This window comes from Notamacropus eugenii, chromosome 3 (assembly GCF_028372415.1).
Source record: "Notamacropus eugenii isolate mMacEug1 chromosome 3, mMacEug1.pri_v2, whole genome shotgun sequence".
Taxonomy (NCBI): Eukaryota; Metazoa; Chordata; class Mammalia; order Diprotodontia; family Macropodidae; genus Notamacropus; species Notamacropus eugenii.
This window is the reverse complement of record NC_092874.1, coordinates 294,553,757-294,571,780: the sequence shown is the minus strand read 5'-3', so window position 1 is coordinate 294,571,780 and position 18,024 is coordinate 294,553,757. Positions and strand designations below refer to the sequence as shown.

Here is an 18,024-nt window from a genome sequence, read left to right as displayed (position 1 = left end):
AGCATCTTAGGCTCTACACTGTCCATTATCCCATTCATACATTCCATGTCCAGCCACACTGACCTTCCTGGTGTTCTGAATTCATACACAAAATTCCAACCCCCATTTCCATGATTTTGCAGACTCTCTTCCATGTGTGAAATGTCCTCTTCCCTACCTCTTCCTCCTAGGTTCTCTAGTTGTCATCAAAATTCAGCTCGAACACCATGTCCTACTTGGACCCTTTTCTTATATCCCCAGGGCTTATCCCCTCCTTTGCATTTATTTTATCTATAGTTTTTATATATTCTTCTATGTGTGTGTTTCTCCTTAAAGGCAGAATTTTCTCCCTGATTGTGTCTTTGTATCTCTGGTGCCTGGCACAGTGACTAGTACATAGTAAATAGTATTTAATAAACTCATGTTGATATATTGAGGAAGACACGGAGACTCCAGGAAGGGAAGGGGGAAACCTAGCCAGGGTCACACAGGGTCAGGCAGCCACCAAGTGTCAGTATCTGAACTTGAACCCTGGTCATCTGACTAAGCCAGCTGCTGTTTGCACTCCACCAGGCATCAGACTCCCTCTTTCACAGGGTTGTTTTGAGGATCAAATGAGATAATGGTTGTAAAATGCTTTGTAACAGTCAAACCTTATATAAATGTCAGCTATTCTTATTATTCAACTGGGGCCCTTTCAAATATGTATTAGAATTTATTCTCAGACACCATTCACTCCATGAAAAGCATTTTTAAATGGTCCCAGCTCCTGGGAAGCCAACTGCCAAGTGGGGAGGGGTGTGTGTGTGTGTGTGTGTGTGTGTGTGTGTGTGTGTGTGTGTGTGTGTGTGTGTGTTGGGAATAGGGAGCAGGGAAGCATGGGACAAATTGGTCAATGAGGGTTCAGTCCATCTCCAAATTCATCTGGATGTCACATCTGCACACTATGGTTCATCTGATTTGATCACAGGAACTTCAGAGTTGGAAGGAAACTTGAAGCGCACCAGAGCCAATCTTCTCACTTTACAAATGGAGAAATTGAGGGTCAGACAGGTTCATCAATTTGCCTATGGTCACACAGATAGTAGATAGTAAGTAGTGAGCTGACCATGCCTTCTGACTCCATTGCACTTTAATTACTTAGGGAGTTATTGAGCTACAATGGGAGTGGACTGGGGGTGGGAATAAGTGATAATGATAACATTATTTGAGAGATTAAGCATCTACTGTGTGTCAGTTATTGTACTAAGTACTTTACAAATATCTCATTTGATCAACTGGTAGAATTTGAGGAATGATTTGGAATTCTGGTCCTACTGCTTACTATCTCTGTGACCTTGGGAAAGTCACTTAACCATGAGGCTCAGTTTCCTCCTCTATAATTATAAGTGGTTAGACTAGGTGGTCTTCAAGGATCTCTTTTGATCTCAGTCTCAGGTTCTATGATTCCCTCTTTGATGAATGGAGAGACTGAGACCCCAAAAGGATAAATGACTAGTCCTTGAACAGTCCGTAGGGATAGACCCCCTAGTCATAGAGATAGTCTATCTAGGGCTAGAACCCAGGTCTCCTGTCTCTCATTCCCAGCTCTTTACAATGGACCATTCTAGAGACTGAGCTAGTTTCATCTCTTGAAACTGTCTAGCCTGGCGTAAGAGGAGCCTGGTGGGGAGGAGACCTAGACTGGTTCTCTGGAAGGACCGTTCTCTCCTGCCTACTCTTTGTGTGTCTCTACTCTCTGCCGCACCCCCTTCCTCTCTCATCTCCAACCCCTCCTCCCCCAGGACTCTGGCTGGAGCACAGTGGTTACAAATCCTCCTTAATCCTGAATAATGATCTTAGCACAGACCATAACAATGGCACATCTGAAAAGCAGGGGGGCTTCCAACAGCCCGGCAGGCTAGGAGAAGGCTCCTGGTGCCAGGGCTTATCAGCCACTGCAAATAAGATTTTCCCAGCTCAGCCTGACGTTGGTGATTTACACACCCCTGCTTCCCGGAGGTAGTGCCAGATGGGGGCCTTTTTCTCCTCCTCCCACCAGGAGCAAATGCTTGTGGATTCTCACCTTCTGTTTGGTTTCCTTGCCTGGTGACCCTGGGCTTGCCTTCTCTACTTCCTTTCCTTTTTTTTTTTTTTAATATTATGAACCTTCCCTTTAAAACTAAGTAAAACTAACTTGCCTTTTAGCTAAGTAAAACAAGCCAACACGGTGATCATGTCTGACAATATATGCTTCATTATGCATCTATGATCCACCACCTCTTGGGAAGGAGAGAAATGTTTCACTATCAGTCAATGCACTTCCTGGAAAGCAGCACGTTTCCATGTAAAAGGAGCTGCATTTTGCACTCGGAGGACCTGGGTTTGAATCTTGGGTCTGCCACTTTCTCCCTCTGTGATCTTGGACAAGTGACTCAGTTTCAGTTTCCTGTAATATTCTACACCCATAGCCTCTCCACCCCTCTTCTTGTCTACCAAAAGGATGCTTTCATCATTTATTACCTGGAACCAAAATTGGGCATCTCCCATCAAGATAGAAAGGATTGCTGATGTTCTCTTGCTCTGGTTTCTCATTGCCTACTCATTCCTCAGTCCTTTGCAGTTTGGCTTCTGATTCTACTACCTTACTGATCCGGCTCCCCCAAGATTACCAGCTCTCTCTCTCTCTCTTTACTGCTTGTCCCAATGGCCTGTTCTCATTCTTCATCCTTCTTGATCTGGCTGTAACATTGGATGTTATTGAAGAGCCCCTTCTCCTGAGTATCCTCAACTCCCTGGGTTTTTTACAACATTGTTCTCTCTTGGTTTTCCTTCTACTGATCTGTCTGCTCTTTCTGAGTCTCCTTTGGGGGTTTCCAGCTATGTTACACCCACTATGGTTGATGTCTGAACTTCAGGAGCTCTGTCTGACCTGAGCCTTCTTCTCATTAGACTGTGAGCCCCTTGAGAATAGGGAATGTCAGGGCTAGGAGGGACTTAGAACAGGGAATGTCAGAGCTGGGAGGAGCCTTAGAACAGGGGGTGTCAGTGCTTGGAGGGGCATTAGAATTAGGGAAGGCCAGGGCAGGGAGGGACCTTAGTGATTTTAATCCAACGCATTCATTTTTAAGATGATAAAACTGAGAGTGCATGACCTGCCCCAGGCTGGTCACGGTCACATAGATAATCAATAGCAAGGCTGGGATTTGAACCCACACTTATTGGACCTGGAGCCAGGGAGATCTGGATTCAAATCCCACTGTTGACATTCCCTAGCGTCTGACCCTGGGCAAGTCATTTGACCCTTCAGATGCTCAGTTTCCTTATCTATGACATTAGGGTAGAGGTAGGGGGATTAAAGTAGATAGGTTCTAAGGTACAACATCTTCACAACTATGACTTTATGACTCCACATCCAGAATTTTCTTCATCATTCTCATTTAGTAGATGAGGAAAATGAGACCCAGACAATTTTAAGCATTTGTTGCAGACTACAGAGCAAGTTATTGTGGGACTGGAGGAGAAACCTCTAATTTCTGGCATCTCTCCACTGGATTTTTTTGTCTTCTCCCCCCCATCCCTACATTGGCTTTGCACAGACGCAAGGACTCTTCTCTTTTCTCCCTTGACACTCTCTTCCTGTGCTGACAATCAAAGGTGTCAAACCTCTCTAAAGGTATGATATCAGACGGGGAACCCCTTGAGGCACTGGGACTATCTTTTGCCTTTTTTGGCATTCCTAGTATTTAACACAATGCCTGGTACACAGTAGGTGCTTAATACTTGTTGACTGATCGATTGGAAAGATCATGGGCCTGGGAGCCAGGAGACCTGCTCTCAAAATGATAGAATCTGACAACCCTACCAGGCTCATCTACTTACTAGCTACTTGGCACTGAGCAAGTCCCTTCCAATCTCTGTGCCTCAGTTTCCTTATCTGTAAAATGAGGGGGTTGGAATTGAAGGTCTCTAAGTCTTCTCTCAATCTAGATTCTTTCATGGAATGGGCCAAGCCTGTCTCTATCCATGCCCAAAACGAAGACAGAGCTGAGCAGGAGACTAGGGGCATCAGTAGGGACAGGAGAGAGAGAAAGAGCTCCTGGTTCCAGGCTGGCACCTGTTTCCCTGAACCATCCACAAGGGCTCCCATGGGACTACGTGTATGATTTCATAAAGGGGCATCTCTTAGCTCCATTTAGGCTGTGGGAGAATAAATCTCTGATTCCGAAGAGCCTCTGTCCCTCTCACCCACTGGGATAGACATGGGCTGCATGTTAATGAGGTCCCTGATTAAGCTCTGATCACTGTGCAGACCTCTTTTCTTCCTGTTTCCCTCCACTACTGATCTTCTGAAGAGAACTGCCCCTTCCTAACTGTTGGCTAAGTGAGTGACTGAATGAAAGAATGAATGAATCTTAGGATGTGGAGTTAGAAAAGACCCTCGAGATCCTAGAGAACCCTTGCCATTTTTCAGATTAGAAAACAAGCCAGATCTGTCCACGATCACACAAATATTAAGTAACCGAGCTGGGATTTGAACCTGGACCTTCTGACTCCAAATTCCCAATCCTTCCCACCATTCTAAAGCAGGGAGGAGAGGACTGTGACCCCCACCCTTGGCCACACTGGCTGGATAGTGTAGCTCTCCAGGGCTAATCTCTGTCCCTGCTCCCTCCCTCTCTATTCCTTGCTTTCTTTGCAGCTCTCGCCCAGGTGAGCTCTCTTCAAAGCAGAACCAGGCAGAGGGCCAGCTGCTGGTGTCAGCAGAAGCGTGGCCTTCTCTTCCCCTCTCCTTGGCTGGTTCTCGATGCGTCAGCTAGTGACGGTAGCTCCAGGGACGAGAGACGCTGACGCATCCCTACCTACTTGGAGTGGGGAGGCCTCCCGACTCCTTTTGCCTGACTCTGACTCATAAGTGACCCTGGGCTTTGGAGACCCTGAAGAGAGAGAGGGTGACAGAGGGTCACCTTGAGGTTTCAGGTGGGGGAGGGGAGGGAGAAGGGAACACGAGTCATCTTAGAAACAATGTTCCATTTTCCATTCTAGCCTGCTCACACAAAGACCAGAGTCAGGATTTGAACTCAGGATATAGGATCATAGATTTGGAGCTGGAAGGGACCTAAAAATTCCTCTACTCCAGTTGCTCTCATTTTACAGATGAGGTAGCTGAGGCCCATAGAGAGAAAATGAGTCACCTAAGATCATACAGCTAGGAAGTGTCAGAGCAGCATCATTACACAAATCTACAAATCCCATAGGCTTTTCTAGGTGCAGTTGCATCCCCCACTCCCCCTCCCCCCCATCATGCAGATCCTTCCACATATAAACATACACATAAGCAGATTAGGTAAACACTCCCTCTTTAGCAAATTGCAACCTCATGTAAATCCACAAAACACACCTGCCTGCAAACCTGTTTTTCCCTAAATGTTCCCTGATGGGAGGGGAGCTTGAGAGTAGGGGACTGAGGACTGTCCAATGTGACCAAGACAGGCTGGCAAGTTGCCTGGCAAGGCTCTCCTAGGGTATGTGTGAGAAGTCTGGGGACCTCTTGGACTGGATTACCCTCCCTCTACCCGCATTGGTCTTCCAAATTCTTTTTTGGGGGGGAGGGGGTTTCTGTTGCAGCCTGTTCACACAAATAGTTAGGTTCAAGGACCAGAGATTTGGAACGTGAAGAGATCTGAGAGGCCACTGACTCTAAGCCCTTCATTATACAGATGAGGAAACTGAGATTTGAGAAATTAAAGCATTTGCCCAGGGTCACCCAGCTCATAAGTGTCTGAGGGCAGAATTTGAACTCAGGTCTCCCCAACCCCACTCCCAGCACTCTATCCACTGCACTACCTAGCTGCTGGTAGACTGTGAGGTCTTCAAGCCAAAGCCAACTGAGCACTTCCACCGGAGGGCTGACTAAACAACCTTAAGATGTTATTGAGGTTAGGTCTTCATCCCACCCCCTTTTTAGAGATTGGAAAGCAAGTAAAAGGGTTTGTGAAAAGTCACATATACAGTCATATAAGTAATATAAGTAAGCCATATCAATCAATACAAGTAATATAAATAAGTAATGTATATTTGGAATCATCGTCTGATTCCAAAGTCTTTCCACTGCCTCTTATCTATTGTCCCTTCCAACTTTGAGAATATAAGGATTATTATCCCTATTTTACAGATGAGGAAAACTGAGGCTCAGTGGGGATACATGTGTGTGGGGTTAGCAATCCAGGTAGTTAAGTAACAAGGTCATATTTTGAACCCAAGTCTTTTCTCCAGCCTAGATAACTACATCCATATATAGCTATCTATAGATATACATATCCACATATAGATATCTATATATCTATATAACCATATCTATATATGTTCTTCCCTTTCTGCACTTGGTCAGGGGGATGTTATCCCTTCTCCACCCAACCTTTCCTCTCCCTGGCCTGTGTTTGGTGAGTGGGGGCCCACCTGGCTTTAACTTGGCTTTGGCTTTGGGGGATATAGAGACTCTGAGGATGTCTCCTTAGAACTCCAGGCCCAGCTTCTCACCCCCTCAAGTCGTTCTCATCCTCATCCTTCCAGGGTAATTGAATGCCCAGTCTTTGTCTGACAAAGGTCTAAGTCTTTCATTCACCTGACTTGTCATTTGCAAACCCCAGATCCGTTCCCTTCTCCTCCTGTACCAATCTGCTGCCTGCTAGATCTCCCAGCCGTTCTTTGTCTTCCTTTCCTCTTATTTTCTTCTCTTTCTTCTCTTTGGGGCCATGATACTGAAAACTGGTTTGCTTTTAACTACGTAGAGTTTTTTTTCTTTCTGGTTTAAAAAAATTAAGCACCTTCTCATCCTGGAGTTTCCCCAAGGAGTGGAGAAGGGAGAGGATCTTGGGAAAGAAGCCTGCAGAATCCTGTGCTGAATTTGAGTTTCTGAGGTTTCAGTTGGTCTGCAGGTCTGAGAACATCAGGCCATTGCCAGAACCAGGGGCATTCCAACAGTGACCAGAGAGCCCTGGGGTGGCAATGGGGACATGTGGGTTCTAGCCTATGCCACTTTTATTAGCCGTGTGCTTCTCCTTTCTCTAAACCTCAGTTTTTTCATCTGAGAAAAAGGCAGACTGAGATGGATTATTACCAAGGTCCCTTCCAGAACCTGGAATCTGTGATTGATGACACCATCCCAGCATCACTTAGGCCCAAACCTGGAGGAGGCAGAATCAGTGGAGGGTTGGAAGGTTCTTTAGGGCTCATCTCATCTAACCTCCTGTTTTTAGAAGTGAGGAAGATGAGGCTGAGTCATGAAGCAATTTGTATGATGTTTCAGGATATATACCAGGGCCCAGCTCTGACAGCAGGTATGGCTCATAGACCCAGAGTTGGAAGGGACCTCAGAGACCAAGTGGTCCCGCCCCTTCATTTTCCAGATGAGGAAACTAAGGCCACATTCCTCCTGGTTCTAGACCCCCTATGTTAAAGTTCTTTCAAAGACACTTCATTAAATTCCTGAAACAATCTTGTCAGGTAGTCAGAACTAAATCTGGAGATATCTAGAGGGCAAGTGCCATCCTAGAAAACCAATGGGTTGAGCCTTGGCAGTCATCATCTTAGGATGATAACTGATATCTATGGAATCCCCAATAACATCCAGTTTCTCCTTGGATAACTTCAGTCATAGGAAACTCACTATCTGCAGGGCAGCCCACCTGTGTCTGGACAGCTCTAGGACCAGAACCCGGGTCTGCTGCCTGGTAGGTTATTGGTGTCTTCACTAAACCATGCTGCTTTGGAGAGTAGGGAGGAGGGAATTTGGGGCCTCTTTTTCTCCTTCCTCCTCTTTGGCCTTATGATGTGGGGGGCCCTAGACACTGTGGTTCAATGGGAAGATTTTTTGAGTCAGATTATGTGGGTTCAAATCCTGGTTCTGCCATTTGTTACCTATCTGGTCTTGGATAATCAATCAATAAGCATTGATTAAGCACTTATTTTATGCTAAGACATGGTGCTAAGGTCTGGGGGTAGAAAGTAAGAGCCCAAACCAGCCCCTGCCTTCAAGAACCTTATATTCTAGTGGGAGAGAGAACATGGTCCATAGAAAAGACACACAAAGTAAATGGAAGGTAACCTTGGAAGGGAAGGCACTAGGGGGACCAGAAAAGTTAATGCTTGAGCTGAGTGTTAAAGAAAACCAGGCATAGGTGAGAAGGGAGAGCATTCCAAGCAGCCAAGGTAAATGGAGTCATGAGTGAGGAACATTGGGTGGGTCAGCATAGCTGGACTGGCCAATGTACAAAGGAGAGGTATGTATTCAAAGGCTAGAAATATAGGAAGGGCACAGGCTGGGGGACACTTTAAATATTGTACTAAGTATATTTGGTCCTGGAGGAATAGGGAACCACTGCAGTTTACTGAGTAGGAGAGTACTGAATAGGTCTGACACCATCAGACCTGTGTTTTAGGAAAATTTGGCAGCTGAGTAAAGATTGAAGTGGGGAAAGACTGGAGACAGGGAAACCCATGAAAAGGATATTGTAATAGTCCAAGGGAGAGGTCATAAGGGTCTGAACCAGGGTGGTGGCCATGTGAGAGAAGAGAGGGGGAGATATGTTGTATGGGCATCTAAGTGGTGAGGTGGATAGAATGCTGGCCCTGGAGTGAGGAAGATGAGTCTTCCTGAGTTCAAATCCAATCCTAAGTTGTGGAATACTGAGCAAGGCACTTAATCTTGTTTGCCTCAGTTTCCTCATCTGTCAAATGAGCTGGAGAAGGAAATGGCAAAGTACTCTAGTATCTTTGACAAGAAAACCCCAAATGGGGTCACAAAGGATCAGAGATGATTGAAAAATGCCTGAACAAACATTTTTGTTATGTAGGAGAAATGTAGAAAAAGAAATTTCAAGATCTGGTAGCTGTTTTGATATGTGGGGTGACTGAGAATAAAGAATTGAGGGTGATCTCCAGGTTGTGAGCCTGGATAATTGGGAGGATGTAGGGCACTTGATGCTAATAGGAAAATTTGGAAGGAAAATTTAGAAGAGGTGTTGGTTTGGGAGGAAAAGTAATAAATTTCATTTTGGATAGTTTGAGTTTGGGATGCCTCTAGGTCTTCCAGATGGAAATATCCAATAAGCAGCTTATGAGTCAAGACTAGAGAGAGATTCTGACTGGATATATAAATCTGGGATTCATCTGCATAGAAATACAAATTAAACCCATGGGAGCTGATGACATCACCAAATGAGATATACAGAGCTGTCTCTCAATGCCTGTGACTTCCAAGACCAAAACATTCCTTCTGGGTCACTACTCTCAATGTGAAAAGAGAAAACTCAGGAGAAAGCTTTGGAGGATACTCATAGTTAGTGGGTGTGACATAGATGAAAATCCATCCAAGGACACAGAGAAGGAGTGGTCATAGAAGTGGGAGGAGAACCAAGAGGGAACAGGCTTGAAAACCCAGAGAGGAGAGAGTATTCAGGAGGCCAAGTCAGTTAATCACCATGGGCCTCAGCTTCCTAAGCTATAAAATGCAAGGCATGTAATAAACTGCCTTTAAGCTCCCTTCTAACTCACTCTGTACTCCTGTGATCCCCTACTGGGCTCCAGCCTTCCTTTCCACCATTGTCTGCTGCTGCCTGGGGCCTGGGTCCTTCCTCCAGGTTATTATCCACCTTCTGGACCTAGGTAGAGTTCATTCTACCCCCTTTTTCTGCAGAAGACTCCCACTCTGCCCCCTTCCCAACCACATGCTCAGGATGGGTGGCCCTATTCCCCTTCCCCCACCAGAGCTGAGACAAGGGAATTATTTTTGGAACAAGAGCAGTTACACAACAAATGAATTATTTATCGTTTGGCATGGAGAGGAGATGGCGTTTTGTTCTTAGGGCCTCTCATCTGTTTTTTCTTGAGTGCTGTATGTTCTCACAGGCAAATCCCTCCATACCTGTGGATATAGACCACCTGTGTGACCTTAGACAGATCATCGTGACTCTGGGGGCCTCAGTCCCCTCATCTATAAAATGGTGTGTGTGTGTGTGTGTGTGTGTGTGTGTGTGTGTGTGTGTGTGTGTGTGTGAACAGATAACCTCTGAGGTCCCTTCCTGCTGTAGACCTGGAAGCCTCTGGTCTTACCCATTTACCTGTGTTTGTACATACCTATGATAAGTACTCATATGTACATACAGGTTGCTATACAGGTGCCAGAAGCTGAACCTGTCTATGGTGGGGGTGGAGTGGGGTAGACTATTGTGAAGATTTAGAGACGCAGGACCTAGGTTTAAATCCTGGTTTTCTACCTGTGTGACCTTAGGCAAATCACCTAGCCACTCTGGGCTTCAGTGTCTCCATCTGTAAACTGAGGGAAGGGACTGGACTAAATTGTGCTTGATTCAGTGGCAGAGGACCTGGGTTCCAATTCCATTTCTGCTATTTTGTAGCTATGTGACCTTGGGCAAGTCACCTCCCTTGGTGAGCCTCAGTTTCTTCTCTTGTAAAATGAAGGGGTCAGATAAGGTGGCTTCAATGGTCCTTCCAGCTCTAAATGTTGGATTCTATAAGATCCTAGGTGATGTCTGCAGTTTCTTCTAGCCGGTTTCTCTACGATGTTGTGGGTTCTGCTGAGATTTCTGAATTCCTTTTCTGCACTGTTCTAGACTACCCCCCCAAACCCCAGCATTCCTTCTTTCCTTCTCCTTCCTCTCCCACTGTCTCCTCTTCCACCCACCAGGCTATCCTTCCTTTATGTAACAGGGACCCAGAGTCCTCGCTGAGGCAGCAAGCCCCCTTTTGGTGAGTTCTAGGGGGACCTTGCCTTGGAGCTGAGTTGCCATTGGTCCCTTTCTCCCAGTGTTTGTTGTCTCTCTATCCCCCTGCCTCAACCAGAGCTTTGCCTCTGGCCATTCCTCATGGATCCATCTCTGTCTCCTCTGCTTCCCTTCCAGGCTCTGGGTGACAGATGGATCTCCAGCACCGTGTGTCTCTCACCATGCCTCTGTCTAGCTGCCTGTGTGCATCTTCCCTCCTTGCCTGTGCTCTGAAGCTCTGAGGGGCCCAGACCTGAACAAGGAAGAGGAAGAGGAAGAGGAGGAGGAAGACATTCCAGACTGCCCAGGGTGTTGCTTGCTCTTCCTGGGCAGGGATTAAGGGAAGAGGGCACAGCTGAGGGTGCTGCGACCAAGACCACTCCTCAGAGCTGTAGCAAGAGCCAGCCGCCCCAATACCCATCTACAGCCAAGTCCTCTTTCTGCCGGGATCCCCGAAACTGGACAGCAGGCAAAGTGGACCAGAGCTCGGGAGTCCCATCTTGCACCCCAGCACTGGGGGGGCATCCCTCAAAATGCTGGTGGCCCCGGCGAGAACTGGGATGATGGGCCAGGCTTTTGGCCGCTAGGCCTTCCCAGGTCGCTGTCGTCCCTGAGCCCCGCCTTGCCCGTGGCCTGCCTAGATCCAGCCCTCCTGCCCAGTGGGCCTCCCCTGCCATGCTGCGCCTGGGCCTGTGGGCAGCAGCCCTGCTCTGCGCCTGCCAGCCGGACCTCGTGCAGGCCGACTGTTGGCTCATCGAAGGTGACAAGGGATACGTGTGGCTGGCCATCTGCAGCCAGAACCAGCCTCCCTATGAGACCATCCCTCAGCACATCAACAGTACGGTGCACGACCTCCGTCTCAATGAAAACAAGCTCAAGGTGGTCCTATACTCCTCCCTCAACCGCTTCGGCAACCTGACCGACCTCAACCTGACCAAGAACGAGATCTCCTACATCGAGGACGGCGCCTTCCTGGGCCAGGCCAATCTCCAGGTGCTGCAGCTAGGTTACAACAAGCTGAGCAACCTGACGGAGGGCATGCTCCGCGGCATGAGCCGCCTGCAGTTCCTCTTCGTCCAGCACAATCTCATTGAGGTGGTGACGCCCACGGCCTTCTCCGAGTGCCCGGCGCTCATCAGCATCGACTTGTCCTCCAATCGCCTCAGCCGCCTGGAGAGCACCACCTTCGTGGGGCTGAGCAGCCTCATGGTGTGCGAGCTGGCGGGCAATCCCTTCAACTGTGACTGCGGTCTTTACGGCTTCCTCAACTGGCTCGTGGTCTTCAATAACGTGACCAAGAACTACGATCGGCTGCAGTGCGAGTCTCCGCGGGAGTTTGCTGGCTACCCACTGCTCGTGCCTCGGCCCCACCACAGCCGCAACGCCATCACTGTCTTCCAGTCCATGTGCCGCGATGGCACCTTGCCGTCCAGGCCTGTCAGCCACCCAACTCCGTACACCACCGACTCCCAGAAGGATCCAGATGAGAACTCGGGATTCAACCCTGTGGATTTCCTCTCGGTGGAGCCCCCGGCCTCGTCCACCACAGACTCCTCCATCAGCCCCACCATCAAACTCCACTATGTCACCTTCACTTCAGCCACCTTGGTGGTGACCATCCCTTCTCCCTTCAGCAAGCTCTACGTTCTGGTCCAATACAACAACAGCTACGTCTCCGACGTCATGACTCTAAAGAATAAGAAGGAAATTGTCACGCTCAATAAGCTGAAAGTCCACACTGACTACACTTTCTGCGTGGCCTCCATCCGAAACTCCCGCCGTTTCAACCACACCTGCCTGACCTTTGCCACCCGGGAGCCCATCCAGGGGGACGTGCCCCCCAGCACGTCCACCACCACCCACTATATCATGACCATCCTCGGCTGCCTCTTTGGCATGGTGATTGTCCTGGGGGCGGTCTACTATTGCCTGCGCAAGCGGCGCATGCAGGAAGAAAAACAGAAGTCCATCAGTGTGAAGAAGACGATCCTGGAGATGCGCTACGGCTCAGATGTGGACACCAGCTCCATCGTCCACTCTGCCCAGAAACTGGGGGAGCCACCGGTTCTCCCTGTTTCCCGCATGTCCTCCATCCCCTCCATGATCGGGGAGAAACTACCACAGCCCAAGGGCCTGGAGGCCGGGATAGATACACCCAAGGTGGCCACTAAGGGCAACTACATGGAGGTACGGACGGGGGGTGGCGGCGGTGGCGGAGGGGATGGCCTGACTCGGGGTGAGGATGACCTGCCAGACTTGGATAATGGCCAGGGTTCTGCAGCAGAGATATCCACCATTGCCAAGGAGGTCGATAAAGTCAACCAGATTATCAATAACTGCATAGACGCCCTCAAGTTGGACACAGCCTCCTTTCTGGGAGGGAGTGGAGCAGACCCGGAGCTGGCTTTTGAGTGCCAGTCCATCCCGACCAGCTCCACAGGTGGGCTGGAGCGACCCAGCTTCCTCTCACCTCCCTACAAAGAAAGCTCCCATCACCCCCTGCAGCGCCAGCTGAGCGCTGATGCTGCCGTGGCCCGGAAGACCTGTAGCGTCTCGTCTAGCGGCTCCATCAAGAGCGCCAAGGTCTTCAGCCTGGATGTCCCCGATCACCCAGCACCCCCGGGGTTGGGCAAGGGGGACTCGAAGTACATTGAGAAGGGCAGTCCACTCAACAGTCCCCTGGACCGTCTTCCTTTGGTGTCTCCTGGTGCCATCCATCACCTGGAGGTGAAGCCTTCCTACCACTGCAGTGAGCACCGACACTCTTTCCCAGCCTTGTACTACGAGGAGAGCGCAGACACCTTGAGCCAGAGGGTGTCCTTCCTCAAGCCCCTGTCCCGCTCCAAGCGGGACTCCACGTACTCTCAGCTCTCCCCCAGACACTACTTTTCGGGCTACTCCTCCAGTCCCGAGTATTCGTCCGAGAGTACCCACAAGATCTGGGAGCGCTTCCGGCCCTACAAGAAGCATCACCGAGAAGAAGTCTATATGGCGGCCGGCCACGCCCTGCGCAAGAAGGTCCAGTTCGCTAAGGATGAGGACCTGCATGACATCCTGGATTACTGGAAGGGAGTCTCAGCTCAGCAGAAGCTCTGACCCTCTCCTTCCTCCCCGACCCACCCCGGTGAAATGGGCGTGGAGAGAGGGATCAGGCCGGGGAGGGGGCAGGCTAGGGAGGGATACCGAGGCTGGGGGGGCCGGGAGGCCTGGGGGGAGGGGGTATGGGGTCGGAGGAGGCCAATGAATGGATACACACACACACCCGCACGCACGCACCCAATGCACACACCTGACCACCACCTGACTGTGAAAAACAAAAACAAAAACCTGACGTAAATGGACAGAAAAACACAATTTTTAAAGTTTACAAACGGATACCGTAACCAGTTCTCTACTGTGCTGCCCGGGGGCGGGGGGACCCATTCCTCCTAGAATTTTCTCCCAAGGTTGAAGAGGTTCAGGGCTGGGGAGAGAGAGGCTGAGGGAAGAAGGGAAATTCAGGAGGCGGCCTGATATAGGCAGGGGTCTAGGAGAGTTCCAAAGGAGGGCATGAGAAGTCTGGAGATTAGGGCCACTCACAGGAGCGCAGTTCTTCAGCCTTCTTTGTGGCCCTTGACTTGGGAGGTTGAGGATTGGGAGTCTAGGAGGAGGGTGGGTCAGTTTCCCCTCTCTTAACCTCCCACTCCCTCCTCCAAAGGACTGGGAAATACAGGACTTGCATTGGAAGTAGCTTCTCCTTGATCTCTCAGATGGGATCCCTCTGGTTCAAGGCCTCTTCCCCAAACCCTGTTGCTTCATTTGGTTTCTACGAGGCTCTCATAAAGGGGAGTTCCATGCTGGCACCCTCTCCAACCTCCAATTTCAGGGCCAGTATCCAAGGAGGGGATGATGACCCCAGCCATTAGGGGCCCTCCCTTTCCCCATCCTCCAAGGCCCTGTTTATTTTAGTGAAGCCAGCAGGGATGGCTTTCACTCCTTGGGAGCATGTGGGAATGGGGAGTGGTGACCCTGTCAGAAAATTCTAAGCGTCTTCCAGGTAATAAGCAGGGAGTGGGGTGTGGGTTGGGGAGAGAATGATCCTGGAACTGAAGGGATAGGGGATTACAGACAGCAGGATGGTGGGAGCGAATGAGGGGCTCCCAGTGTATCTCAGGTGCATCAGCCCTCCCCCCCAGGTTTGGGGAGATGGGGGTGGCCCCTCCTTCCTCCACCCCACTGTGCCAGCCTCCTGAATGCTTCTGTGCCTCCCCCCAGCCTGGCTTCCTGCCCTTACCCCCACCCTGAGAGAGGATGCTATAAAGACGTGGGCGTATGTGTGTGTGAGTGTGTGAATGACTGGTCAACTGCTGGAGAACCACAAGCATGGGGAGCTTTGTGGATGTCCCACCCTCTTTGTCACCACCCCATATGCCCCAGACTCTACTCTGCCTCCCCCCCCCCCTTCCATTCTTCTGTAAGGATGTGGGACACCAAGGACCTGGGACAGAAGGAAGCAAGTCAAAGACCCAGTATCTGATCCTGGCCTCTGAATGGAAAAGAGGTTTTATTTTTTCCCCCTCAGTATCTACCCCTCCCCCCAAAACCCTCCACCTCCCATCCTTCTTAAATCTAAGCTACATTCATTGCTTCTACTCTGTCGGGATGGGGTGGGGGAAACCAGGTTTCCATGGGAACTGCAAGTCTCTCTCTCCCCCCCTCTTTTTCCTCTTCCCTCCAATGGACACCCAGACAAAGCACAAACAGCTCCCGGGGTGTGAGTGGGGGAAACAAACAGTTTCTGTGACTGGCCCCCATCTCCTGGACTCCATCCCCACTCTCTGGCCAGCTGTGGTCACCATGACAACCCCCTTCCAGGCAGCCAGCAAAAGAGAGAGCTATGGTCCCTGGGGAGTAGGTGGGGGTGGGGGGAATATGGTTGGAGACAAAGCTTGTGGGAGTTACAGGAGATGGCAGAGTGAGGGCATGTGGGGTATGGAGGCTGAGTCAGAGGGGTGGTGCCAGGAAGAAAGGGCCAGCAAAGAGGGACTCTAGACAGAGTCTCTCTATCTCTCAAGAGTTTCTGGGGGGCTTCTTGGGAGATTCTGGCCAAGTTCTTGGCTCTTAGTTCTTGGCACCTCAGTGGAGTTTCTTCCTACCTGTTGTCTGCTTGGGGCAGGAGAGTGGATTGTAAAGACGAAGTCTTAGCTGTATGGACTTCAACTCTTCCTCTTCTGTCTCAGGACTAGAGGTAGTAGGATTAGTTCCATCCCTCCTTCCCCTGCCTTGGCCCAAGGCCGCTATGGTCTCCCTGGGCATTAGGGCACTTAGCTCATCATCCTAATCTTTCCATTTCCCTTCCAGTCATACAGCCCGGATCCTTAGGGTCAGAGGGAACTGGGGGAGTTGAGGGCCTACGGATAGTTAGTGTCCCAGAAAGCCAAGGGTTCAAGTTCAAGGGTTCTCAGAGAGGGGATGCTTCCCTTGGGTTCACATGCTCTCCCTTTTGGGGGGATCACAGTAGGATGGGGAGGGCACAGGAAGTCACTGTCTCTCCCCCCAATCCTGAAGGACAGACTTTTTTTGGGGGGGAATGACTTGCACAGAAAAGACTTTCAGAGTGGGCGATGGGAAGAGAAAAGGGAATAAAGGGAGTAGGATGGAGAGGGAGAGACTGGCCTGCCCTCTCCCCCCATCCCGCAACCCACTTCCTTTCCTCTCCTTTCCACTCCCTCCCCAGGACTGTTTTGAGAACCCAAGAAAACTGAGTCGGGGAGAAGCCACTGATGTCAGAAACAGAATTCCTGTTCTATTTGTGCATGACGCTCTTTACTGTATTTTTCTGAGCAAACATCTGTTGTGAATGTGCCCGTTTGTCGAGATTCCCCCCTGCTTCCTCTCCTCTCCTCTCTCCTCCCTGCCCGCCCCCTGCCTCCCTCCTCAGATGCTCTCCATTGTGAATTGATGAGCAACTTTTAAAACCCGGGAAGGAATTGTCTCTGCAGAGGACCCAAACCTGGTGCTGCTGATAGGCCAGCCCTGGCATTCCTCATCTCAGTAGGGGCAGGGTGTTCTCACAACTGGCCTGTGCTTTCCCCGCTCCCCTCTCTTCTCAGCTTCCAGCCGGTGCTGGAGCTGTCCAGGCAGAGGTTCTGAGAGGGACTGCCTCATGTAGGTTACCAGTAGGGACTCCTAGACAGTACTATTCCTGGGGTGTCTGTAGTTTGTCTCAAGGAAGGGGAAGAGACATGAAACGGTTTGGATTCAGTTCAAGTCAATTCAACAAGGATTTATTAAGCTCCTACTATGTGCTAGGATCCCCGGAGTTTAGAACTAAAAGGGATCTTAGAGAACATCTGGGCTGATCTTAGTTTAAAGGGAAAGGAAACAGAGAGGGACTTATTCTGAAGTCAAAAATGTAAGGCAATGGTAGTGCTGGGATTTGAACCTAGGTCCTGTGGGTCCTTTAAGCTGTTGTCAAGGGTTTGCTATGGAAACACCTGTTGAATGGAAACATTGTGGCTTTCCTGGTTGGGCTGGGGGAGGGGGGCGGAGAAGGAGAAGGCAGCATTTCTGTCCTGGTTGGTACCCTCAGTCTTCACTCTGGTGAATATGTTTACATACAAGTATATATATATACATATATATATATATATATACACATGTATATACATATATGTATGTATATATATATTTATAGATAGGCAAATAGAATGCCTCTGACAGTAGGAGTTTTTCCTGTTGAAGATGGTCTCTGGGGAGCTGACCATTTCTACAATGAGAGAGTAATTAGTTGGGTATGGTGGATTTGGAGTAGGAAGTCCTACATTTAAATTCTGCCTCAGCTACTTGACTTCCTGGATGACCAGGGGGCAGGTTGCTATCCTCTGGCCATGGTTTTCCTAAGCAGAGTGTAACAATGGAAAGAAGGCTGAATTTGGAGTCGGGGGATCTAAGTTTAAATCCTGGTTCTGCCATTTACTGACGATGTGACCTTAGGAAAATTGCTTAATATTTCTGGGCCTTAGTTTTCTTTTCTTTAAAATTAGGGTTCTGGACTAGCTGGACTTGAGGGTTCCCTTCTAGCTATGAGCCTACAAAAAGCTGCAAAATGAAGGGGTCAGATTTGGCAATTTCTCAGGTCCACTCTGGCTCAGGATGCCCCATTCCTAAGACCAGCTTCTCCATGGAGATAACAGAAAGAGCCAGAGCTGGTTCTCCCCCAATTCCCCAAGAAGAGCTCTGGGTTCCCCTGCCCTTCTTGGCACCAACACTTCCCTGGGTTCCCGGCAAGCATGAAGTGGAA

At 49.5% G+C, this 18,024-nt stretch overlaps 1 protein-coding gene across 1 annotated transcript; it reads left to right on the top strand.

Annotated features, from left to right (window-relative positions):
* The first annotated feature begins 11,014 nt into the window (after nucleotides 1–11,014).
* ELFN2 (extracellular leucine rich repeat and fibronectin type III domain containing 2) lies at nucleotides 11,015–13,933 on the top strand. The gene has a single exon (XM_072655973.1). The coding sequence runs from the start codon at nucleotides 11,418–11,420 to the stop codon at nucleotides 13,836–13,838; it is 2,421 nt and encodes an 806-aa protein (XP_072512074.1). The 5' UTR covers nucleotides 11,015–11,417; the 3' UTR covers nucleotides 13,839–13,933.
* Nucleotides 13,934–18,024: the final 4,091 nt, after the last annotated feature.

Excerpts from the sequence above, each read along its gene's own strand:
- ELFN2 (XM_072655973.1), top strand. The coding sequence starts at position 11,418 with ATGCTGCGCCTGGGCCTGTGGGCAGCAGCCCTGCTCTGCGCCTGCCAG.